This window comes from Stenella coeruleoalba (assembly GCF_951394435.1).
Source record: "Stenella coeruleoalba genome assembly, chromosome: 11".
Taxonomy (NCBI): domain Eukaryota; kingdom Metazoa; phylum Chordata; class Mammalia; order Artiodactyla; family Delphinidae; genus Stenella; species Stenella coeruleoalba.
In genome coordinates this window covers 51,182,664-51,209,828 of record NC_137157.1, presented here as the reverse complement: position 1 = coordinate 51,209,828, position 27,165 = coordinate 51,182,664, and the positions used below count along the sequence as shown (strand labels likewise).

General features: G+C 35.8%; 2 protein-coding genes across 3 annotated transcripts in view; both read left to right on the top strand.

The window, feature by feature from the left end:
• The window catches only part of MSRB3 (methionine sulfoxide reductase B3), a 164,274-nt gene that overhangs the window by 18,528 nt on the left and 118,581 nt on the right, over positions 1–27,165 (top strand). The window contains 1 exon segment of the mRNA XM_079938328.1: positions 12,916–13,042. Coding sequence (XP_079794454.1) covers positions 12,916–13,042 — 127 coding nt within the window.
• Positions 1–27,165, top strand: part of LEMD3 (LEM domain containing 3) — a 144,943-nt gene that overhangs the window by 113,749 nt on the left and 4,029 nt on the right. For both annotated transcript variants that reach the window (XR_013830655.1, XR_013830656.1), the window contains exons 15-16: positions 12,916–13,042; positions 20,765–20,801. The gene's annotated coding sequence lies outside the window, so the exon portion shown is untranslated. The remainder of the gene's footprint in view (positions 1–12,915; positions 13,043–20,764; positions 20,802–27,165) is intronic.

The following is a 27,165-nucleotide window of genomic DNA, read 5'->3' as shown; positions in this document are numbered from 1 at the left end:
AATATCTCCTAATTCTCTACTTTATAAGATGGGGGTCCTGATACTCTCACCCTTTATTCTGGCTTTCTTTCCAGGCATTCTTTACATTTTGTTAGCTATGTACATTTTCTTTTTGTTTTATTTATTTATTTATTGGCTGCGTTGGGTCTTCATTGCTGCGCGGGCTTTCTCTAGTTGCAGCGAGTGGGGATTACTCTTCGTTGCGGTGCATGGGCTTCTCATTGCAGTGGCTTCTCTTGTTGCAGAGCATAGGCTCTAGAGCGCGGGTTCAGTAGTTGTGATGCACGGGCTTAGTTGCTCTGCGGCGTGTGCGTTCTTCCTGGACCAGGGCCCAAACCCGTGTCCCCTGCATTGGCAGGTGAATTCTTAACCACTGAGCCACCAGGGGAGTACCTTTTGTTTTAAAATGTGAAGTTACTAATGTTTACATTCTGTTCTGCAACCACAGCCAAATCTTTGTCTATAGGTTGTCTCCAAAATCTTATTGTTTTATATATTGTTTACTTACAGGTCAAAAAATGAACCGTTACAGTTCCTTTTCCTTAGGGCCAGGGTCATGATCCCTGAGCCACTGGGAAGGACAAACTTTTTTTTTTAGCATCATGGCAACGAATATTTTTTTTCTTACATTTATAGATTGATTAAAATCAGGGCACTCTGTTTCTAAGGTCTGCATCTGGGCACTGACTTATTAGATCAGTAAGAAGGTACAGAGCATCTGGTTAGTGCCCAGGGAGCTTTCAGTCACTTCAGGAAATGAAATCTTCGTAATCAGTCATTTTATTGTCACCAGGAGCTACTCAATCAGTTTTGCAGCTGAGTGAAACATTTAGTTCTTAAAGGGTTGGGACTAATTTGTTAGCTACAGACGATCCAAGATGAAGTAACTCTCTCCTAACCTTTATGTCTGGATATGAGAGGAGAGCCGTATCTTCTGACCATGGTAAGAATCTCTTTGGGATACTTAGGAATAGAAGGGATGACTAATGAGAGAAAGACTCTGGGCTTTTCAAAGTGGTCTCATTGTTTCTAACATTGGACTTCTCAACTTTCCAGACCCTGTTGTTTTCCTAAACAAGGACCGCAATCTGGGGCATAAGAGTCCCTGCCATTGAAGAATTTTTTTTTTTTTGCGGTACGCGGGCCTCTCACTGTTGTGGCCTCTCCAGTTGCGGAGCGCAGGCTCCGGACGCGCAGGCTCAGCGGCCATGGCTCACGGGCCCAGACGCTCCACGGCATGTGGGATCTTCCCGGACCGGGGCACGAACCCGTGTCCCCTGCATCGGCAGGCGGACTCTCAACCACTGCACCACCAGGGAAGCCCATTGAGAAATTTTTTAATGTACTACAGTAGATTAAAATAGACTTCAGTTCAAATTCTGGCTCCAGTACTGGCCGTATGACCTCACGCAAGTTATTCTCTGAACGTTAGTTTCTGCTGGAACACATAATCCCCAAATTCCAGTGACTTAAACCACTGAAGTTTTATTTCTTGCTTGTATTGCATGTTCATTGTCTGTCAGATGGGAACTCTGCTCCATGTCTCCTATTCCAGGATCATGGTTAATGGAGCAGTCATCATCTAATTATAGAACATTGCTGATCACTGTTGGAGAGAGAAAGAGAGTTCTGGAGAGTCTCACGCCAACAATTAAGTGATCTGTCTTAGAAGTGGCACACAGTATCACTGTTCACAACTTATTGCCCAGAACTAGTGACACAGTCTCAAGAACCACAGGGGGCCAGAAAGTGCATTTCTACCATGTGCCTGGAAAATGGAGAGCCAGAAATGTGGGGCAAATAGCACTAATGACTACCACATATAGCAGTTCCTACCTCAGGGTTGACATGAGGATTAAATGATATTAGATACACATATACATGATCACCTCGTGCAGGTACTCAAAAATGATTATTAGTAACAATATCAATAATAAGATGCACACATGCAAGATATTTGAATAACAATATAAGGTGGGACTAAAGATTCTTATAAGCCATATAAGACTATACCATGCAAGTGCAAGTTGATGTTATTATTATCCAGTAGATATTAGAAGATAGAGCATTAGAGCTAGATCTGTATAGTTATCTGTCAATAAATGATGGTTGAAGTTGTTAGAATAGGTGAGATCTGTAAGAAAGAGATTAAATAGTGAGAAATACAGAGGGTACTAAAGGGATATCTCTGGAGTTTAGTCACAGTTTGGAAATCAGAAGGAAATATCCCAAGAGATAGAGAAGGAATTTCCAGAAAGGGAGGAAGAAAACAATACTGTGTAGAATAGAAAAGTCAAGTGAAGAATGTTTTCAGTAAGAAAAATCAACCATATAAAATGTCACTAAAAGGCATTGAGCTTCAGTTCTGTGAGTTCCACGGGGAACAAATTATCAACAGGGAATGTTACTTAAGGAAGGAATCGTAGTATTAATTTAGAGGTATGTGTGTGCCAGGTGCTCCTCTAGTAACAATCTTGCAAGGAAACTATTACAAACTCCAGACATCCAGATGAGACTTTCAAAGCTCAGAGTAAACCTTGTCAAATGAAACATAACTAGTCAGTGAGAAGGTTTAAATTTGAACTCAAGTACTAGAAAAGCAAAACTGTATTGTACAAACACAACAAAACGAAACAGTTAAAAAGACTGAAAAATTCTGAAGGCATTTTTTAATAGTAATCAAAAGTGATTTGTTTGTGTGGGTTTTGCTTTCCTGTTGGCACTTTTTAAATATTAAGAAAAACTTTTTAGATGAAACACATGTAATGTAGACACTGAAACTACATTGTAATCAATGGACTGTGAAATCTATATATATATATATATATATATATTTTTTTTTTTTTTTGCGTTACGCGGGCCTCTCACTGTTGCGGCCTCTGCCGCTGCGGAGCACAGGCTCCGGACGCACAGGCTCAGCGGCCATGGCTCACGGGCCCAGCCGCTCCGCAGCACGTGGGATCCTCCCAGACCGGGGCACCCTGCATCAGCAGGCGGACTCTCAACCACTGCACCACCAGGGAAGCCCAATATATATATTTTAAAAGAAAAAGATTTGTATTCTATATTGGTGATAGAAGTTTTAAAACATTAATGTGAGAATGAATAAATCCCTGAATTTGACTAGATGCTTTACAAAACAGGAATCCTGAAAAAAAGATAGCGTTTAATAGTTATAATTAACATCAGAAGATGGACTTAATGTCCATAATTCTATTTTATTTAAATTTATTTATTTATTTATTTATGGCTGCGTTGTGTCTTTGTTGCTGCATGCGGGCTTTCTCTAGTTGCGGTGAGCAGGGTCTACTCTTCGTTGTGGTGCGCAGGCTCTCATTGCGGTGGCTTCTCTTGTTGTGGTGCGCGGGCTCTAGGCGCGCCGGCTTCAGTAATTGTGGCTTGCAGGCTTCGGTAGCTGTGGCTTGCAGGCTCTAGAGCGCAGGCTCAGTAGTTGTGGCACACGGGCTTAGCTGCTTCGCGTCATGTGGGATCTTCCTGGACTGGGGTTTGAACCTGTGTCCCCTGCATTGGCAGGCAGATTCTCAACCACTGCGCCACCAGGGAAGCCCCATAATTCTATTTTAATTGTTACCATTGGTGTACCTTCTTAATGGACACACTGTAACCCTAGCATTGTCAATATTAGGTACAATTCTTTATGTCCTTTTCTTACTTTTTATGTGAACTGAATAATAAAGAAAACACAGATGCCACAACATGTAGATAAAAAGGAGTTTTAGCCTAATGTTTTCTCCAAATGGCTGTATGACCTTCAATAGGTCTCTTTATCTCAGTTTTGCTATTGACAAAACAAGTGGTTTGGATCATTTCATCGTTTCTCCCACTTTTTTTCCACTGAGATACACATGATGGATGATATTTCATGAGCAACATCCTCACATAGTCATACACAGATGATGATCATAGACTGAGGAACAGATGGTCCAAGCTGTGCATTCCTGGTGCTACTTCTACCTCCACCATTTTCTCTTTAATTTTTGGCTGCGTTGGGTCTTTGTTGCTGCGCGCAGGCTTTCTCCCACTCAAGAAGACGTTTCAGAAGGAAATGTGACATTATTAAAGAGATAACTCTAATTTCATCCTAGTTGTTTCGTTAAAAACTTTATCCTCAAACTTCAGCATCTAAAGACAATTTTAAACAAATTACTTGTGAAACACCTTTCAACTAATTATTTTACCTTTGCTGGGTGGTCACTTCATGTTCAAAAATCTATGTATTAGGTGTTAATCAAGATTTTTTTCTGGTTCTAAACTTATTTAATGATACAACTTCTATTATTCTCAATCATTTCCAAAAGTTTGTATTCCTTGATTATTCTACTAGCAGTATATGAATGAATAGTACCATGTACATGATATGGGTTCAATAAATGTGAGAATTTATCAACAAATTAATTTTCCTTTTCTGGAGATAGCACTAATTCACAATTTGTTTTCTTATCCCCTAGCAGACATATACTTTTGTGAATTTCAAGGAGTGGTGCTGAGAAAATTGGGTTGTAGCACTTTGACTGTTACTTTCAGAAATCTGCCATAACTATTCTACTCACTTTGATAAAATAGCTCAAAATTTTGCATTTGCATTTGTCCACAGACTAGATGAAGTAAGAAATGTACTAATTAGCTCTAGAAGTAGTAAGAGGTCTACATACTACTGGTATTATTTTCTAACCATTTGTTTTTTGCTAGACAGCATGGGGTAAGTTATAAATGTATTCCTCTGTCCACCGTTCACTTACTCAATGAGTGCTTATGAAACATTTACTGTGCTTGTTACGGACCAACCGGAGGGCCAGACCAGCAGTTCGCAAAGCGTGGACTAAGGACCCCTGGCATCTGAGAGCTTTGCAAGGGATTCACAAAGGCAAAACTATTTTCAGACTAATGCTACGACCTTATTTTCCTTTTTCACTGTGTTGACATTTGCGTTGATGTTGCAAAAGCCAAAGCAGGTGAAACTGCTGTTGTCTTAGTGTGAAGCTAGGCAGGGGTAGCAAACCTTTTTAGCAGTCATTCCATTCTTCACTAACATCCAAACAGGAGAAAAGGCCATTTTTACTTAAGAATGTCCTTGATGAAGTAAGATTTATATTAATTTTATTAACTCTAGATCTTAAGTGCATATCTTTTTATTATTCTGTGTGAAGAAACAAGAAATACACTTTTTGTGTGTGTGTGTGTGGAACGCGGGCCTCTCACTGTTGTGGCCTCTCCCATTGTGGAGCACAGGCTCCGGACGCACAGGCTCAGAGGCCATGGCTCACGGGCCCAGCCGCTCCGCGGCATGTGAGATCTTCCTGGACCAGGGCACGAACCCGTGTCCCCTACATCGGCAGGCAGCCTCTCAACCACTGCGCCACCAGGGAAGCCCAAGAAATACACTTTTATAAAGAGCTTCCACATTGCAAAGTACAGTGGCCGTCTCCAGGAAAAAGCACTGGTGCGCTTGTTTGAAACACCATTTCACTTGACAGAATGACCGACAGACAAATGATGGTTATTTAAACTTGGGTATTTGGCAAATATTTTCTCAAAAATGAATGAAGTGATTCTGTCACTTTAAGGAAAACAACTGACTGTATTGTCGGCAATGATAAAATTCGAGATTTCAAGTTAAAAAATAAAATTTTGGAAGGCTTGTATCTGCCACTGTGAGCTTGACAGCTTCTCAACATTTAAAGATTTATCTGATGAAATCAGTGGTGATATTAATGAATATTTTTGATATTGATAATGTAATGTGTCAGCATGTGAAAGATCTGCATAACCCATTGAACCAATGTTTTCCAAATGAACAGTGCGTGATGTTACAAAATCATGCAAAGTTAAAAGATCCAGTCAAAATGTAAGATAGACCAATGAAATTTAATGTAATAGTATGAAAAATTCATTGACAATACATAGTTTTAGATTATCATTGTTGAATTTTGGTGTAATATCAAAGAAGAATGTCTACAGTTATCTGAAAAAGCTATTAAAATATTCGTCCCTTTTCCAACTACTTATCTGAGTGAGGCGAGATTTCATTCATGAATATACTTCAACCAAAACAACATATCACAACAGATTGAATGCAGAAGCAGAGACGAGAATCCAGCTGTTTTCTGTTAAGCCAGATATTAAAGAGACTTGATTTGCAAAAAAAGTATAAAACTCTTCTCATTAAATATATATTTTGTTTGTTTTGAATAATATAGTTATTTTTCACTGAAAATGTCATTTTTGTAATATGTATTGTTATTTTTATTTTTGTTATTCTTAATGGAATAAGCAAATGTTTTAAAAATTACTCAGCTTTAATTCTAATATAGTAAATATTGATGGGTATAACCACATAAACGAAAAGCATTTGGGGTCCTTGATAACTTTTTTAGGAGTGTAAAGAGATCCTAAGATCAAAAAGTTTAAAAAATGGCTAACCCTGGAGATATTGAAGAAAATGTTCTTCTTTATGCAACTTTTCTTCAGTTCCCAACCCCCCATATCCCTGCCACTCCCTCTCCCAAAGCTGGAGGCAATTCTCCTTCCCCTGAAATTCCATGTACTTTACTTCTACCTCTGTAAAGGCATTGAGTACATATTTTATGTTTCCATCTAAGCTAATATGCTTTTTGACAGCACAGGCTATATCTTACATCTTTGCATATTCATCAGCTCCTAAAACATTGTTTTCCATGTAGTAAGAATTTATACAGGTGAGCTGAGTAAAATTTGGTATCTTAAAATTGTTATCTCTAGGGACTTCCCTGGCAGTGGAGTGGTTAAGACTTTGCCTTCCAGTGCAGGGGGTGCAGGTTCGATCCCTGGTTGGGGAGCTAAGATCCCATGCCTTGAGGCCAAAAAACCAAAACATAAAACAGAAACAATATTGTAACAAATTCAATAAACACTTTAAAAATTGTCCACATCAAAGAATAAATAAAATAAAATGTGTCTATTTAAAAAAAAAGTGTTATCTCTAAATGGTTTGGAAGATTGAGGATTCTGAGTAGCCAGGGTTCTATTGTTTCTTATAACAAATACAGAAAGATCTCTGCTTAATAAAAGAGATGCCCGATTCTGCAATTTGGCCAATTGATTTTGAGAAGTAAATGACTGATTGATCATTCATTCAGCAAACATTAGTTGAGCATAAACTGGGTGCCAGGTATAGAACTTTATTGTAGACATTTAAATTAGTGGTTTCCAAATGCTAGTCCATGATGAAGTGCCTTCTTTTCGTAAAGAAATGAGAAAAATAGCAACAATGAAATGTTTTCCCACAAAACTTAAATATATTATTCAAAAGTATGTTCTTTATCTTGAGATTGCTTTCTGAGTTCTTGGTGTTAATATAATTTTCTTTTCTGATATTATGGTGAGATTAGGGTTTGGCGCTTTTTGTTTTTATTTTGTCCTTACCTGACAAAATTCAAATTTGTCAACTGTTGGCTGGCCCTTGCAGTTTGGGGGGGACATTTTACTAGCTTGTGGAAAACCACTGATGTAGACATTCTTTTGGCATTTATTGGAAAGGGATTTGACCTTTAGGTGGTTTGACGCTTTAAATCCACTAGCACAATCAGCTCATTTATTCTTGAGCTAATTACCAACTTTGTAAGTTCCCCGCTTCCCTGTTTATATCATCTCTTTGGCAGTTGATTGTTCAACTGCAAGGAAAGAAGTGAAAGGAAATAAAAATAAACCCAAACCCAAAAGCTAACAAACTAACGTTAGTCAAATTTTGGATGTCAGAGTTCTAGGGGTTAAAAAAGATGGAGAAATAAAAGTTTTTGACCAAAATAGGGCATTTGAATTATCTAGATCTCAAGTCAGATTGCACTTTCAACTTCCCACCTCTTCACAGAAACTGCTGATTCCTATGAAGGAACCAACTGGTTTTAATTTAGATTCTTACATTTAAGCACCATTAACAGTTGAGATGGCAGAGATAGCAGGGTGGGAAATGATGATCCAGAAAACTCATTTCCATAGAATCAGTTATTTATATAGTCATTCTTTCACTCAATAAATGAATGGCTGTTAGGTGCCAGGTATTGGGATACAAAGATGAAAAAGACACTGTCCCTATGCTTAAGAGGTTTATAATCTAGAAGAGGGAGACAGAGATGTAGGCAAATCAGTGCCTTGAAAATTGTTGTAGGGGATATGACATCATGCTTTGTGCCTCACTGGGGACCCAAATGGGAGAAGTTAGGAGTGGTGGGAGTTGGGAGTGGTGAAAGGACAGTAAGGATATGGAATGAAGAAAGGTGTGGAGGTGGAAATAGGAAACAGCAGACCTATTTGGGGGAAGTTATGAGTATATTGGTATAGCAGGAGCATGGGGTGGGTTGGAATGTGGAGGTATGGCAAGAGAAAGGGGTGAAGAGTTAGGCAGCAGCTAGATGTAGAACTTTAGTTGCTTTGTTCAGGAATTTGGATGTTATCCAAAGGATTTACCAGAATGTGTTCTGTGGGATGGCGATAGGAAAGGAAGGGGTTTTGTAAGGTCAAAACCATTTGAGAGGCACCAGTTGAGAGAAAGTTAAGCAGGTGCATTTTATTGTAAAGCCTCTCAGACCCTTTATATTGAGTAGCATTTCCATTACTAAATTTGTTTGAAGGGGTATTGCCTGTTTCACAGAACATGGTTTGGGAAACCCTGCAATATGCAATGGGGAATCATTAAAAAATTTAAGCAGAAAATTATAGACAATTATGTAATCTAATTCTATTCTCAACACATAGTGTGATACTGCTCATTAGGTATTGTTCACCCATATTTTTTAACACCAAATAATTTCAAAGTGGTGTGCTAGATATTCTGGGAGATTAGAAAGATGTGTAAATTGTGACTGGCATTAAAAAAAATATTGGTTATCTATAAATGTTATTCATCAGTGCAATTATTTGAGTCAAAAGCAATACAAAAGTGAAGAAGTTGAGGATAAACTTGAGGAATTATAGATTTTCTGGGTGGTTTTTGCTCAGTGCTGATTTCTAGGGGGTGTTTAATGCTAATTCTTTTCCCAAAGATTGTCACCACTTAGAAGAATGTGCTTCTTTTGCCTCTTTTTGGACTTAGGATTGTTTCTGGCTAGGGTCCTCATCCAAGCAGCTCAGGGAGCACAATGGGAAAAAAGCTGCCTAATTGAAACTCAGATATTTTTGCGGGGGGAGTGGGAGGAGTAGCTGTTGGTTTGTTTGACTCTCAAAAGTACCGTATTATCAACATATTGAAGCTTTGGTAGGTGCAAGTGGACTCAATTCTAGGCATCTTTAGGTTATATATCCTAAAGATGTATCCAAGGCATTTAGAGAAACGATTTGAAGGTGAAAGGGAAAGAGGAGCTGCATGTGGTGGGACAGAAAGATTAAATCTATCAGCCACATTGTCTATTAGGAGAACATAGAATCAGAGTGTCTAGAGTGGATTGGTAACAACCTCAGGCTTTTCATTGCCAGTTGTGTAGTGGTCAAGAGCACTGGCCCTGGAACTATAACAGATGGCTTGGGTTCAAATCTGTTAAATCTTTCCGTCCAGTTACTTAAGGACTGTGCTTCTTACCAGCCGTTAAAATCTTATGTAGATTACTTAACCTCCCTACGCCTCAATCTCTACATCTAAAAATGGGAAAATGATAATATGTACCTTATAAGTTCCTGATGATTAAAAGAGCTAATAAATATGAAGTGCTTAGAACGGTGCCTGCCATATGGCAAGGGTTTCATCGACTATTATCCTGAGGAGATCTTTATCCTACCATGGAAATCAATCCAAGAGTAGTACATCTTCTGGCCTAAATAGGATTCTATGTTTGCAGAATGGCCTGCTAACCCTAAGTAGGATTGGGTATAAATGGACTGTTAGAAATTTCCAATTCATATAATTCTGAAATAAAGCAAATATTTGTATATTTAAATAATAATAAGAGCTAATGTTTGTGAGCATATACTATGTGCCAGGAGTTATTTCAAGCACTTTTTACCAATTAACTTATTTAATTGTTATTTTTGAGTTGAAGAAGCTAAGGCACTGAGAGGGTAAGCAACTTTTCCAAGGTAACACAATTCCTTAGGAGCCGGACAAGGATTCAAACTCAGGTAGTCTGATCTCATAGATCACACCCATCCATTGTGATATATCTTTCATCTAAATGTATTCTGCAGTTTAGATTGGTTTGTCAGTGTTTGATTTCATTTATTGCAAACATAAACTAAGAAAAACTAAGTGGGGACTTCCCTGGTGGCCAGTGGTAAAGAATCCGCCTTGCAACGCAGGGGATGCAGGTTCGATCCCTGGTCAGGGAACTAAGATCCCACAATGCCGCGGGGCAACTGAGCCCGTGTGCCACAGCTGTTGAGCTCGTGTGCCTCAACTAGAGAGCCTGCGTGCCACAGCTACAGAGCCCATGTGCCCTGAAGCTGGTGCACCACAACAAAAGATCCCGCATGCCTCAACAAAGATCCTGCGAGCCGCAACTAAGACCCTATGCAGCCAAAAATAAAATAAAAAATAAATAAATATTTTTTTAAAAAAAAAGAAAGAAAAACTAAGTGGAAGAACATTAGTTAAAAATTAAATTTGTTAAAAAAATTAAATTTGTTAAATCATTTCAGCATAAAAATATTCATTTTTCTGTTCTAAAGAACAGTTGCTCCTGGTGTCACATGTTAGAGCCATATTAACTATGATTCTTTTGTGGAATATAACTATGAGTTTGATTTCACCAAGGCATCCAGATGCATGTATCCATTCTTTAGAACTGTTTTTCACTTTCCACCTCAGCTACATTTTTTCAGGGTAGTGTGTACGTAATGTCACTTTATATGCATTTTTGCAAAATTAGCTACTTTTTCAGTTATCCTTGCAAACATTAAAATAATTAGGGTTATATCAAATCCTAACCTATGAAATGCATGCTTTGTAGGATTTGACAATGGAGAGCACTGTGATAAATTGTACTTTTGCATTCTTCAGTGTAAAAAAGGTTAGATAGCTCTAAAAGTAATCACATTGTTGCTCTACTTTGTTGGTGCTAATGTAGCTGGGTTCACTTTTAAAGAAAACTGGGCAAAACTAATTTGCCACTAGATGGAGCCCTGGCTATTTGGGTAGAAATAAATGCAACCGGCAGAACATTAAATCACTCCGTCATATCATGCTGGAGGGCCCCCTGGTATTTGAGGCCCTCAGCTTTTCATTGTAGAATGCATCTTTGTTCTTTGCCTGACCTGCAGAGTGACATCACTCCCTTTCTTCCTGTGCGCTGGCTTTGACACAAGCCAGATGGCCGTGGCCATCGGTAGGCGCGCAGGCCGCCTGGTACAGCAGTTGATGAAACAGGATAGGAAGACGTTTTATAGTCAGCTGCAGGAGCACAATGAGGCTGCAGCTTTGCTAAGTAATTACATTTACCGTGCGTACTTTATTCCTCACAGAGAAGGTCACAGGAAAAAAATACATTTTTATTTATAGTGTTGTGAGGTATAGACCTTTGATCTTTTATTAGTCAGTAGTCTGCTCCAAAGGAATGCTCTCTTTTCCCTGCTCTGCAGTCACTCGTGAAAAATGACATGTTTATTTATGTTTAATGGTTCTTTCAGGCTGTGCATTGTGATACTTACCTTCCCTCTTCCTCCCTTTTGTCTCCAGTTAGTAACACAAAAATGTTTTAGTTTTGTAGTGAGTTTAGTTTGGAGAAATCAGAGTTCAGGCATGTTAATACAAGCAGATTTGTGTCAGATATACTCCAGAATGATTTGGTAAAATATATTACTGTTTATTATGTGTTTGTTCTTCGAGGAGGTCAGAAGAGACCAGGAGCAGACTTTTATTTTGGGGGGGTGGTGTGAGGGATGAGGGTCAGGAAATGAACGAGACGTTAAATTTATATCCATTTTTGGACATTTAGTAGTTAAGGTCACTTATAATGCTAATTTAAAATAAAATATTAGAAGTTACTGTTAATTTAGTATCTTCCACCTTCATTAGAAGTTAATCTTTACCAACTGAAAGATTGTACAAAACTTTAAGGAAAATCCTAGCTGAACTTTTCTTTAAAGTTTAACATTCACCCAGTTTTGAGATCCTTCCACATGATTCATTTCCAAAAGCTTTAAAAAATATTTTTACCCTTTTTAAGGCTAGATTTTGAACATTATTTACAGAATTGATCTAGAAATTATAAATCATAAAATCAAATGAAAATTCATGGTTGATATGCCTTCTTCAAACTTAACACTATTTATAAAGTGAAGCCTCCTAGTTGTCCTTAGGTTATTTGACTCTATTTTTTTAAAAATATGAAACTCTAACAAAAGAAATCTCTTAATCTTACAGTATTTTGCAGTCTTCTCCAGGGAGGGAGATTTGCAAATAATTGCTGGAAGAAGGCAGCGTGGTATGAGGAGAGAGCGGGGCTTTGTAGTTGTATAGAACAAGGTTTTCTAATTTTTTTTCCACTGGCTATTTGCTTTGTGCCCTTGGACCTTTGAGCCTTGGCTTCCTCACATGTGTATTGGGTGATAAAACCTACCTTCTAGCTTTATTGTAAGAATTAAATGACGTAATATATTTATATTTGGCCCTAGACAGTTCCTGTCACTTGTTAGGAACTCAGTAAATGTTAATTCCTTTCAAGTGTTTTAAACTTCGTCTCTTTTCTCAACCTCTTGCAAAATGTGTTCACAGATTACACTGCTATTATATAGTGTGTATTTTATTCATAAGATATAAATAAGCCTGGGTTGAAAGTAAGCCCACCATATGAAAAATAGGCATTTGAAATTTATTAGCACTGTGTGTGTGTTCAGTTCCAGATAAAACCGTAACCATCAATCGTGCAGTGAATGTGTTTAACATTTGTGATGTTTTAATTTGTTTTTGTTTTCTTTTTTTGTCTTACTCAGCTCTTGCCCCTGTTCTTTGCCTCTCGTTTTGTTGGTGAAGATATCACAGTGATGTCTGCATTCAACCTGCTGCATTTGGTGACAAAGAACCAGCCAGTAGCCCTGCGAGCCTGTGGGCTTCCCTCAGGTTGCTGCTTCTTGTACTATACTTAGTAAGGGCACTGGTCCGGGTGGGGGAGTGTTTCTGCTGCAGGAAATGATACACCATAATCCTTTGCTGAATTTCGTTTTCTTTTACTTGGGCCCTAATTTGAAGACGGAAATTGGTTATAAATCACCACTCTACTTTGAGTACCATTCATTTCCACAGTCCTTACAACCCCTGGAAACATTGTCCAGTTTCCTCGCTCAGTATATAATTGTCACTAATATTTCATGATATCTTCTTGTTCTTTAACGCACACTACAATCTGAAAATCGTAATGTTCATAAGAGGCTGGCAGCCTTGATAAGAAACTGCTCCAAATCACACAAAATAGGACATTCATCTCGTTAAAGGATAATGAAAATGCTTTTCATTCCACATGTGGTCATTCCTTTAGAAAGAAAAAATTAAAACGAGCAACTTTAGTGTAATAAAGTTAGTTATTATAAAGAAAACATGTTCTATTTAACAATGACCAAATAAAGAGAACTAATATAGCATGTGTTCACTGGTTCTTAAATTAGAGCCACCACCCTTTTTAAAAATGGGAGTTTAAGCATTTAAACAACTGAGACATAAAAGTCCAAAATTTTATTATGTGCTTATTTCATGTTTAATATTTTAATTTTATTATGAAAATCACTATGGCCAGATATAGTCTGTGAACATTATTGTCAATATTATTTATATTTTCTTTTAGTATACATATCTCTATTACTATACTGTATAAAGAATTTAATTCCAACTCATTAAATATTCATTGAATATTAACTATGAGTGCCAGACATTGTGTGAAGCAGTGAGGATACAATGATAAACAAGATCAAGCCAATTTCTTTAACAAGCACAAGATGGAGTTGGAACTGTGTGAAGACCATTGAACCATATGGTGATAAGACTAGACTAAAAGTATTTATGCCTGGGATGTTAGGGGAATCCAGAAGATGCTTCTAGCTCTTTGCTTAGGGGAAGAGATTTTGGAAGGGAGGGAAGGTCTCTGAAGTTTAAGGAGGGCTTCATGGAGGATATAGTGCTTGAGTTGAATTTCAAACTATGAGCAAGAGTTAGCCAGATGTCCAAGGAGAGGGAAGGACATTTCTAATATATGAAGTAGTGTGGGAAAAACATGAAGACCTGAAAGAGCAAGGTATGTTCAGAGAAATGCAGGTTACTTAATATGGCTAGCTTGGGTAGGTGAGGGCAAGTAGAAGAGGTAAGGAAGGTAGCCAAATCATGTAGTGCCTTATATGATGTTTTAAAAAACTTAAATCTTGGGGAAGGGAGGAAGGGGGAGTAAAATGACTTGATTTGCATTTTATAAGGATTATTGATTTAGTATGATGGAAGGTTCAGTGCTAGTTCCAGATATTTCTATGAGAAGGTGGAGATGGCAACTTAATTAAAAGGCTTAATTAGAAGGATAAGGCTTTTGTCTTGAAGCTGTACTTGAATAGTAAATGCGCTATTTTTTAAAAAAAAATAGATTTTATGTCTAGTTGTGGTGACTTGAGAGGCCAATGAAGCTTAATGCATGGGGTCCACAACCACTCTTCCTGACACTTTCGCTTCCCCTACCCCGCCATGCCCCTGCATGCCACCATTGAGTATGTTGGAGGAGCTTGAGGCTGGAGGGACTCATGAGGTACTGAGAGCCTTAACAATGATCATTACAGTAGGTTTGGGAAGAAGGGGATAGATAAGAGAGAAATTCAAGTTGTAGGACTGACAAGGTTTATTTGTTGAATTGTATGTAAGCTTGAGGGAGAGCATCAACCAATGTAGTTCCTGTGCCATGTGGAACTTTTCCATAATGATATACTACATATAATAATTGTAGTATGAAAGTTATTTAACTGATACATAACCATGTTTTCCACTGGGAAAAAAAAAACAACCCAAGATATGAGAGCACTAGCATAGTTCTTGTAACATGAGTTTGTCATACACCAAGGAGGCTAAGTATTTACAGAAGCTTATTAATTAACATGGTATCCCTCGATATATGACAACTGTGGGATTAAAGTGTTTCATAATGAAATTGTTTAATCAAAATATGTGTCTTTAAATTTTGATATCAAATGATTCAAAGATAAATTCAACAAAGCTGGTAATGTTTAAGAAGTAACCATTATAGTACAATGCTTGAGCACACAAATTCTGGAATCTGACTGGATCTGAATTCCGGCTTTGCCACTTAACTGGCTGTGTGCCTTGGCTTCCTTGTTCGTAAAATGGGGATAATAATAGTACTTACCTGAAAGGGCTGCTGTGAGAATGAAATAGGTTAGGATGTGGAAAGCGCTTAGAACAGTGGCTGGCATGTAGTAAGCACTATATATAAATGTTCACTAGTTCACTGTAGACATCTGTATCAATATACATACATATATATTTTGTATTTTTCTAGTACAATAGACTTTTAAAAACATTTAAATATGTCCCATCTTTCATTTAACTATTTTTACTTTAATCGGAACCACAAATGTACTTTATGTTTGAGAAATAACCATCTCAATCTGTTGTTTTGATCTCTTTATTTTACTTATACATCCTGCTGAACCAGATTCAAGTCCTATAAACATACAACACATTTCTTTTATTCTTACTATCCAGTACTGATGGAAGCTCAGAGAGACTCGGTCTTTCTTACTTAGGGCTTGTAAACCCATTTTATTTTGATAAATGATTTGACTAAAATAGTATTCCATAATTTCTTAGCCATTCAAGCACCCGGTATTTTTTAAAGTGTTATGAGACTCAGTCTTCCAGTGTCCACGTATTTTATAACTTTGATGTTAGCAAAATCTTTGTTACCATCCATTTCTCTGACAGAATTTTACTCTTAGAAACATAAATATGTTGAAGAAATTGCTAAGTTTAACAATAATGTGAAACAAACTATTTAAATTTTGAAAAATAAAAATGAAATTGAAATGGAAATTCTGGTCTTTATCACTTTATACAAGTAGAAAGGGAAGAGGTCAAAATTGGAGATATAGGAAATTAAGGTAAAAGTTTGACGTCTTGCTTTAATTTACTGTTCCCTGGTCAAAACCCATCGCAACAAAAATCTCTGTAAATCAAAAAGATTTCTGCTCCCTAGCCAGTACCCTACTAATTTTAGTTTTTATTCAATATGAAATAATTCCAGAACTGAAAAATAATTGGAACAGGCTCTTAAAGTTGATTATAACTGGATTGACCTATATGAAGGCCATATTCCAGAAGGCTGACCTATCATTTTTCAGCTTCGACTTCCTTTTCTTCTTATTTTTAAATAAGGCATAATTTCAATTTAGAGCTTATTAAGTGCATCTGAGTTATGGTTTGCTCATGTTTGTAATTAAAGGTAATTTTTTTTTCTCTCAGAGCTCTTCTTAATTTCCTATAGCAGTTTCTTTTATGTATTAAAAAGAGCACTGGAATAGGAGTCAGAAAACTAACCACAGCTTTGTCATTAACTTGTGAGACCTTGAACGTATCAGTAAACCTCTCCAGATCTCAGTCTCTTTATTTTTCAAATGAGGAATTTAAATTAGATAATCTATTCAGTTCTGAAATTCTGTGATTTTATGAACTGTCATTGTTTTTACTTTGGCTTTGGGTTAGTCAAATCTTAAAACTCAGTACTAATTAATGGCTGGGAATTTATAGAAAAATCTGCTTGGTTGTGGTGGGAGGACAGAAATATTTTCCATGTTTGAACATTAGAATTCCTTGCATCTAAATCAAGACTGAAGCATTATCTTAGGAGGGATTAGGAAGCACAATTTTATACATAGTTTCACTGCTTGATAGAAATGAAGTCTAATTGTAGGTTAGACTAGATATCATGGTAGCTTTCAGCCAAGTGAGAGTATTTGTCTAAATAGTACTAATTACAGTGATAAATTGTGCTTTTCTCTAACATCATACACATAATATGTGGTTGTTACTCTTGACTTTAGTGGCATATTTAACAGTCTCCATGGATTGAAGAGCCACTTGGCAGTTTATGCAGCTTGTAAAGATATTATGTCATAATATTCCAATGCAGAAATTAGAAGTCTTAAAGACAGAAATTTTGCAAATGGTGTTTGCAAGTCATAGACTATCATCTGTGTAAGTACAGCTCTCTAAGAATCAGGGGCTTGTGGCTCCAGAGCTTAGCACAGTGCCTGGCACTTAATAAATATTTGTTAAATGAATGAATAAACATTTGGAAAGTTTACATGTAGGTGAAGTGATAGCTATAACAGACAGTACAAATTTATTTGAGGCTTTTTTGGGTCTCAAATAAATCTAATGAGGACGTTAAATTAAAGTTCAGCGTTTGGTTGCCTTTTGAATATATTGTAAAAAAACTTTCTCTTTTCTCACTTTATTGCATTAATACAATATGGTAGATTTCTCAGGTATAAATCACATTGTAGCTAAACAAATAACAACAACAGCACACACAAAAAAAATGGTAACACAGATTCAAAGTATATTATCCAAACTTGCTTTTACTTCTTCTCTCAAACAATTTGGGTTTTGGTGATAAACTGTTTGAGGAAGGGAATAAGTACATATTACACTTACCATGAGAACTAAAAACTCTGGTTCTTTTGATTGCTTTTCTCTGGAGCAAATTAATATTGTTTGCTGTGCTTTAAGTTCTGCATTTGTAAAGAGGAAATACAGATAAGCACCAGAGCAATATCCATAAACAAGGAATACTACTATTCAAGTTTGAGCTGGCAATATTTCATTAATAGCATCTGACATTGTATTTACCTTAAAAAAATTGAAGTCATTGGTGTGTTGTTCACTTACTGAATAGATTGGTTTTCTATATTAGTTTTAATTTTTAACCATTTTGCGTCCTGAAAACACGAACCATTTCCATGTTTTTTTGTGAGTTTTTTTGATAAAAGTTATGGCTTTTCTCCTCCAGAAAATACATATGTGCACCTATACAATTTTTCATATAATTTCAAGATTTTTTTATTAGATATTCTGATACTCATAAGAGAGGTCTCTTTGACCACAGATTCAGAGCCTGCCTTCTAAACACAAAACAATATAAAAACTCTAGTCAGAATGTATAATTTCCTATTTCTGTATTGATATCACCAATGAAATTCTCTCCCATGAGTTCAGTTTAATGCCTTCTATTCTCCAACTTCACCATTCTTACATGTTCATCTTACCTAACTTATTTATTTGTATTGAAAGTGCTTTGGGGGAGTTTTTTTTTAAGAAACAAACTTTTTTTAAGACAATAGACATTCAAATTTCAACTCCCCTAATTCACAAAATAATTTGCAATTAATTGATTGAACGGTATCTACTTTTCCCAGTAGATGGCACTAGATTTACATTCTTTCACCGCATGAAAGGTTATTGATATCATTAGCACATAGGTGCATTGTGAAAACTTAAAAGTATGTAAAGAATATTCAGTTAAGAACACATGGATTTACAACCACAAATTTTTCTGCTTATATGATGTTCAAACAGTATTTGTAGAGTGCAAAACCTTTTTCCATTTTCAACAGGATTCCAACTCCCTTGTGCTTGGACGTCTCATCGAAATTGTCTATCATGTGTAGACTTTCTATAAACTAAAACACGTTTTCATAAATTAACTTATCTTGTATCCAAATAGCTGATTTAACAGTAATTTATAGTTTTATATGTAGCTAAATTTTCTTCAGCAGACCACCCAAGAATTAAAGAAAATTTCACATTTTGTTTTGCTATGTTTTGAATTTTTATAGAATCTTGAAAATGTTATGAGTTTAACGTGTTGACTGTTAAGCATGAATCCTTTTCTGCATGAATAAAAATATTTTTGGAAGCTAAGAAAAATTATATTTAAAATGTTGATTAATGAGTACTCTAATGCAGCTATATTCTTTTCTAAAACAAAATGTTTTAGTAGCTCCGTGATATAACAAAGTATTAGTTAACGCTGAAAAGTTGCTGTACAGCATATGATTATTAGATGAGTTTTAAAAGTCGTTTGTGCACAAGGCTAAATTGCTATAGAATGATAAATACATCTGTATGAATAAGGTGTTGGGCATATGGTTTGTTAAATGTGGATTTTGTTAATTTTTTCTTAAATATAGAATAAATTCTTCACATACATTAATAATTATAAAATACATAGCAAAATCTAGTAGCAACAGAGATAAAATGGGCATGAACAAAAAGTAAATTTTAATTTTGTTTGAGAAATTCTCTAATTAACGACTAAAGAATATAAAATATTATCAGTTCTGAAAACAAATGATAATTCTACAGAGTTAGTTTATCTAGACAATATGCACTTTTGGGGAATCATATAGGTAGAATTATTAGAAGTTTATTTATCTAAACATGTTCACAGTAATTTACCTGACAGATCATAGAAGGATTTATTAAAACGAGCCATCTTTTGCTCTTAACAAACACGTGTTTAATGAAGGAGTGGAACGTGAATGAGAGTTCACAAAGAGTCGCTAATATTGAGGCTAAATACTTGATGAATATTCATTGTCAGTCTTTTCTAGCTTATAGCTTCATCCCAAACATTTTATTTAGAGACTGAATTTCTTATGGCCGCTTTTGCTAGATACATTTTAATTTAAAATGCTTTGAATAGATTTTACCGAGATGCAGTGGCAAATTATCTCTAATTATTTTTGTGTCTTTGCATTTGAAATCAACCATCTGAAAATTTAAAATCCCCATTTTATTTATTTTAATTACCTCGTTTTTCTCTCTTTTTTACATTTAGTATATTTGCTCTTGTAATAGTCACTTAAAAATGCATGTTATAAAAATATAACATGGGGACTTCCCTGGGGGTCCAGTGGTTAAGACTCCATGCTTCCACTGTAGGGGGTGCAGGTTCAATCCCTGGTCGGAAAACTAAGATCCTGTATGCTGTGTGCACAGCCAAAATACATGTGTGTGTGTGTATATATATATGTATGTATATATATACACACACACACACACACACACACACACACACACCATGTGATGACAAAGATATCCGTTATTTAGGTGATTTTTAAGAGCTACACATTTATAGAATTTAAATTTACTCAGTTACTACTATGGTAAGCATTTCCTTCAACACTAGATATATTTATTGTATTCAACCACGTAATTGCAAGTGAAGAATGGACTGGTAATCTAACTCGCTAGATTACTTAAATTTTAAGCAAGCAAAGATAATCTAAAATTCTATAGCTATAGTTTTTAAGATTTTGTTTTGTTACAGAAATGCATGTTCGCTCACAGAATATGCTCTTCGTGGCATATTCCGTTTTGATTAATAGTTTAATATTTCTTGTGCAAATTTTAAATAACATCACAGCAAGTTTCAGAGCTTGCTGTCCTGTTACTGGTATTGATGAAGAAAGAGACTGGAAGCATAATCTGCATTTACTAGTTTGTTTTTACCACCAACTTGCTTTCTGGCCCCAGAATCTGTTTTGTACCTTTTATTCCTATTCCTCATCTGTAAACTTAGAATGAAATACACTCTTGTCAAATCGTTCACAGATAGATATTACCCTCAAGTGTTAACATTATCTGACATTTCCCAGAAATTTATTCTGTGCAACTTTAATCCCTGTCTGTAAGGGAGAATAAACTGGAAAAATATAAAAAGTCAGGGGTGGAACATCAAATAAGTCTGGGAATGCTGATAGGTTTGATCATCAAAATCTATTTCTATTACAGGAAAACCCTTGGTTCCTGCAAAGTGAGCTACAGAAAGGTAGAGATTTTTTTGTCTGTTGAGTTGACTACTCCGTCTTAGCAACTAGAATTATGTCTATCACATAATAGGTGTTCAATAAGTATTCGTTGAATGAATGAATGGTGATGAACAAGTAGCAGCATCTTATGTATCAGAATAATGCCACGTAGTAAGTAATGTGATCTCTGTTCTTAAGGAATGCACATTCTGAGAAAGATGGCCACTCTGGGTCCAAATTTTGTTATCTATAGAATGGAGGGAGTTACATACTTCGTGTTTTTATGATTCTATTTACACATTTCCTCCTTTGCTTTACTATTGGAGGAAGGAGTAGAAGAAGTAAGAAGCATCGTGCTTCTTTCTGCCCAGAATGGCTGACTAGCTTCTTGGATTAGGATTTGAAGTAATGACAGTCCTCCTGGAGGATATTGAAGGAACGCGTAGATGTAATTATAATTAGCAGGAGGTAGCAGGAGGGGAGGATGGTGGTGTAGGGGTGAGAACAGGCTGTGGGCACATGGGTTAGTGGAAGATGGGCATGATAATGTACAACAAAGCATTGGTTCAAGAGAGAAATATATTGAATGAGAGAATTAAATGAGGAAAGCTGCAAACGAGGAGCTTGCTCTCATTAACCAGGTGTGTGACCAGGTCACATAACTTCTTTGAGCCTTGGTTTCCTCATGAGGGCTTTGGACTAGAAGATCATCAGTTCCCAAATTATGAACACTCATTCTATTAATACCCTGTAAAACTGATCCCGTCATCAAATGGAGAAACTTTGCATACTACCATGTTTTATAAATTCTAAGATGAGCTGTTTTTACATTTCATCATCTTGGTAATGAGGATGCAGCTTAAAAATTATTTTGATAAGAAAGTATTGTGTCATGGTTTGATTGACAACTCTTTTTTACTTTTCTGGTGGAGCATAAAATAATGGTGCGTCAAAATACCACATGTTCAATAATGCACATCAGCGTAAGAAAGTCTGTAAGAAGTCTTTATTAGGAAACCCATGTAACCTAGATTTTCCTGATCTGGTTTGACTATAGAAACTTCTCCTCAACCCTCAAGAGGAACTACTTGTGAACATTGTTTTCAGAGCCAGTGTTTCACAGGATATGTTTTGGGGAATGCTGGATTAGGTAATCTCATAGTCTTAAATCCAGAGAATTAATGGAATATTAGTCATAATAAAATATTTGAAAGTGGAACTCTAGAGAGGTAATAAAGGATTCAGAGTAGTAATAAAGAAAAAAATTTAATCCATCATTTATTTTTTTAAATTTCACTGGTTTATTAAGCAAATATTACTGTTGCAGTTTTTAAACTAAATTCTAAGAAACATAGCCAGAGCCATCATTTAGAAAACATCTTTTAGGAAGAAAATTTAAATAGTAATAATTAAAATGGAGAGTTGAATAAGTATTTGAATACAACATACACTTATTTAGGGCTTACTCTTCTTAGGGCACAGTGTGAGGTGCTGGGGATGCAAAGATGACCGAAATTATCCCCCAGTCCCTCAAGGATATATTGAATAATTCAGAAGTCTTATGCCTTTTCTTTAGTTATCTGGCTGATAAAGAAAGCTGTACATTTTTTGAATTTTTTTTTCTCCAGAATCTCTTAGATTTTCTGGAATGTATAGCTAGACTCAGATTTAGCTGTCCACTGAGTGGCAATTGCAGACATATTTTCTGCCCATCGAGCTTAGTTAATTTAGATTTTAAATTGGATTTGGGTGATAATGTAATTTTAGAAATTTACAAAGCTGAGCTCTTAGACAACATAAGTTTTATTTTCTTTCTAACAAAAGCATACTTGATGTTACATGGAAATAAAATTCTGCATGGTAATCTAAGAGGGGGCTCCTTTCCTTCCTTTTTGTGGGTGGTTACCTCTCATCTCCTCAGTCTGTGCTCCCAAGGCGGTGAGGGAGGATGGGAGAGAGAACTATTTTTTGCAAGTCTTTTTGATTGCATGTGAAATGTAGAATGGAAATGAGCCTGTCTGTTTTTAAATTTTTTTTTTCTGTACTGGCTATGATGTTCTAGTGAAGACCCATACTGGAAAAAAAATTAAAAACAGGGAACTCTAACTTCGTCAGACATTTCACATGCAATCAGATAGACTTGAAGTTAAGTAACTTTCTCTTCCACTGTTGTCACTTGATGATGGCAGTGCCTTTAAAACTTCTCTTTTTACTCATATGCTTTGCAAGTAAGAAAATGCTTTTTTGGATCAAGACATGTTTTAAATATTTCCCTAAACTCTAGTCTTTATGGTCCACATTAATACAAAAGTCGTTGCTCTTGTATTTGCATTACATTTTGAAGTACTGATGAGTACTCTTTAGTTTTATTTGCTACCCTTAGAGAATGCTGATAAAATGACTATCACGCCTGTATTCAACAATTAAAAAATTTGTAACCCACAAGTAAAAGAAATGTAAAATGTGGTTTCTGTCTTACAGAGTTCATTCAGATGAGTGTATCATCGGATGAATGTAGTGGTAAAGCTCTCTGTTGTCACCTCTCAAGAAAATCATGCAGCCTTACAGATTACTTAATATCAAAGGCTAGAATTTAAAATCATACTAATAGACTTTAGATACTGTGGCAAATACATTTACTCCCATTGACTTACAGTGAGAAAACATTGGCATATTTCCCCTTTAATTTTAAAACTGCCTTATTTCTCAGCTGCCCAATTTTCCCTCTTCCAAATCAGAATCTACATTTTACCTTGGCTATTTTGCTTTGTTAAATTAGCTAATCCCACTTACATGAAAGACTCTTTGATTACCACCTTGACATTGTTCATATTTGACCACACTACATCTATCAGCTTGTCTGGATGGAGTTCTCTCCCCTATTTGAATCTTCTCTGGCCCTGTGACCCTGTAGATGCTGTTTCTGCAAATAATGTGAGTTTTCCATATCCCAATTATAATTGGACCTAGTCAATGTAGGTGGGCAAAGTTTAAGAGTGTTAATGTCTTCTTTGTTAACTCTCTTTACACAAAACTTTGCATATATTTTTACTATAAGACTGCACATTGTATTGATTGTTTTTCTTATCTTTTCTGCTACAGTATGTGCTCCCCTAAGGCAGAAACCTTGACTTATTCATTTTTAACTTTCCAGTACAGATCACAGTTCTTAATTCACTGTAGATGTTTAATAAATAGTTGTAGAAGGTATGAATTAATATTAGGCTCAACAGTTTATGTCTTCAAAGAATTTATAATCTGGGAAAATAAAGCAGAAACAACTGACGACATTTGAGAATAATTGCAATATATTATATTAGCTCATGTAAATAGTACCCTGCAGGGTAAATACACTAGTACTAAGGATATTCAGATGGAAGATCAGAGTAGGGGTGAATTTATCAGGATATGTAGACTTGGAAGGAAAATTTCCTTGAAAATATTTTCTTAGTTTATCTATTCAAACCTTCAGTATGGAAACCAGAAGGCCAATTTTATCATTCAACTATGCACCACTAAACCATATGGTCTTGTTTAATTCAAGAAGTTTAAAATGGTGTGTTGCCGTGGCATGCTTATACGTCCATTAATGTTAATTAGAACTCTGTGCATGCATCAATAGAATATAACTGAAACTGCTCTGTAGAACTGTCTTATATGAAGTAATAGAAAAACAGCAAGAAGGCATTAAATGTGATTATTACTATGAGAAATAAAGATACGATTTTTCTCACATATAGAAAGGAAAACAAATCCTTACCTTAAAAAGAAACAATTGTCTGCTTTCTGATTCCTAAGATCTAGAGTTTTTGTTTTTTGTTTTCCTTTTGTGTTATATTTAGGACTTAGAGGACAGATGAAATTAAACTGAACCTAAATGTAAAAATCAAGAATGTTTTTAAAAAATGGAAACTAAGTTGAGGTACTAATTTTATACTTTCTTTAGTTATGGATGCTCCCTGCTACCACCTGAAGCGGAGAGTTACTGAACTATCTCCGAAGGGTAAAAACATTGTTTGGCCAAAGGATTTTGCTCTCTAGGCCTATCAAAAATTCATCACCAAAGAATGTCTGTTGAGTATCTTACACATGGCTCCAGGTTGGGAATGATGATCTATAGTCTGAAAGGGATGACATTAAATACATAGAGCAAATTAGCAGAGACCGCATGTCTAATTCTGTGTTCAACGTCCAGCCAAGCACTCTCTGAGAGCTATTTTGAGTACACCACTTGGCTTAAAGGATTTCACTTGGAAGGAAGGAAGGTAATGCCAGACAATGTCTGTACCAAGATATGCAATTGTAAATTTCCAGATGTAAAAGCATATTCTTTTTTTGTTGTTTACCTACTCCATTCATATTCAGGTTTTAGTATTTGCGTTGCAATTACTTGTCTCCATCTCTACCACTGGAGTATGAACTTTTCCGTGTATTCATCTCTTGCATTGGCCATTTCCACTGGGTGTTCAGAAAGCTCTCCTTTCCGATAGCAGCATAGTCAACTTCCTCTCCTCCTTAAGGCAGGGCGGTGCTCAAAAGTCACCTCCCTGAGTCTTACCTTGACCACTCTATTTAATGTTACAGCCCTTACTTCTAGCAATCCCAGTCTTCTTTGCCCTGCTCAGTTTTGCTTTTTCTCCATCCTGTATACTTAACACCTTCTAAGAGGCTATATAGTTTTCTTACTTATTTTCACTGTGTTTTATCTGTCTTCCCTTACCCCTGCTGGAATGGGAGCTCCATGAATGTAGGATCTTTATTTCGTTCACAGATATATCTTAAGTACTTAGAATAATGCCAGCGTATAGTAGGTGCTCAGTAAGTAATATTGAATGAATGAATGAGTATTTTTTAGTACAGTGCCTGGCACTCTGTAAACACTCAACATTTTTGATGACTTAAAAAACGAGTAAGAAAAATGTCAGATCAGTGGTCCTCAAAGAAAGTCCTACAGCCCTAGTTGCATGGAAACCAGAGGACTGAAGCCAGAGTGGCATGGCATCTTAGATTGTATGTTAATCTCAGGAATGTTTTTCCTGTATAGGTCTACGTTGAGAGAAAAAATCAGAAAAATTGAGCATACTTCTACAAGCATGGAGCTTTTCTTTCTTGTGCTTTGCATTTTTTTCTTAAAGCCTTTATTAAATTACTAGAGTGCAAAACAAACAAAACACAAGAGAAAAATGGTTCATGGCATATAATTTTATATTCTATTATAAAAATGGACTAGATTTGGTTTTTATAAATGCCCACTTATTTAGAAATTCCTAACACTGCTACATCTGGGATAAAAGTTTCTTTAATTTCCCAGTATGACAGACTAATAACCAACTGAAAATTATAATTTATAGTGAAAATTAAAATACACCATTTTTAAATATAGTAGCAAGATATTTCAACATGAACTTTACTGTTTTAACCTAGTTAATTCAAAGCAAAACAAGATAGTCTTATCTCTTATTCACTTATTATTTTGGGAAGATATTTAATAGTTTCATTTTTTCTGATCCTAGGACCAAAATTAAAGTTATGGGATCTTTGGATTTTGTTTTGTTTTGCTTTTTCGCACTGAAATATAAGATTTATGACTTAAAAGTGCTCTAAGATTTAGTTAACAGATTTGATTTACTTCTAAACAGGACTTTAAAAAGCCTTTCAACGTTTTACAGACTTTGTGAGAATCCCGTTTGAACCTTGTCACTGACCCTATGCTGAAGGAATGAACACAGAGAATACAGACATTGGCTAATAGACAAATGTTTTTACTTTTCTGGATGTACTGTAGTGATTATTACTTTTCTCTCTTATTATCTTAAGTTGTTAGTGATAGTTTTCAAGCTGAAAGTTATTGCATAATTTAAGAAGAAAGAAGAAATTTGTAGCATAATTTTTCCATGGGCATTGCAGTCAGATAGCCTGGGATTTGAGTCAGTATATCTATTTGCTGTTTGTCCTTAGTAAGTTATGTTATAACCTCTCTGAGCCTCAGTTTCTGTATCTGTAAAATGGGTGTGACATTTACCTCCTAGAATTATTGAGAGGATTAAATGTAGTTACGTGAAAGTGCCTAGAAATGTGCCTGGCACGTAGTAGGCACTCAAATTTTAATTTTCTTCTCTTCTTTCAATTCTCATTTTAATCATTTTTAAAGATAACTTGTGAGGAAAATACTGTTCTAAGGGAATTATTATGGAAAAATAATTACCAATAAAATACTGCAGCACACTGAAATACCTGATCTGGTTACCTTTTAAAATACAGTTTTAACTTCAGAATTCACTGTAATCAAAATGATAATATAATACTGCATTTGTTTAGACAGTGTTTGTTAAGTGCTAATTGCTATGATCCTTATAGCAGACCTCTGAGGGTGGTAGCACACAG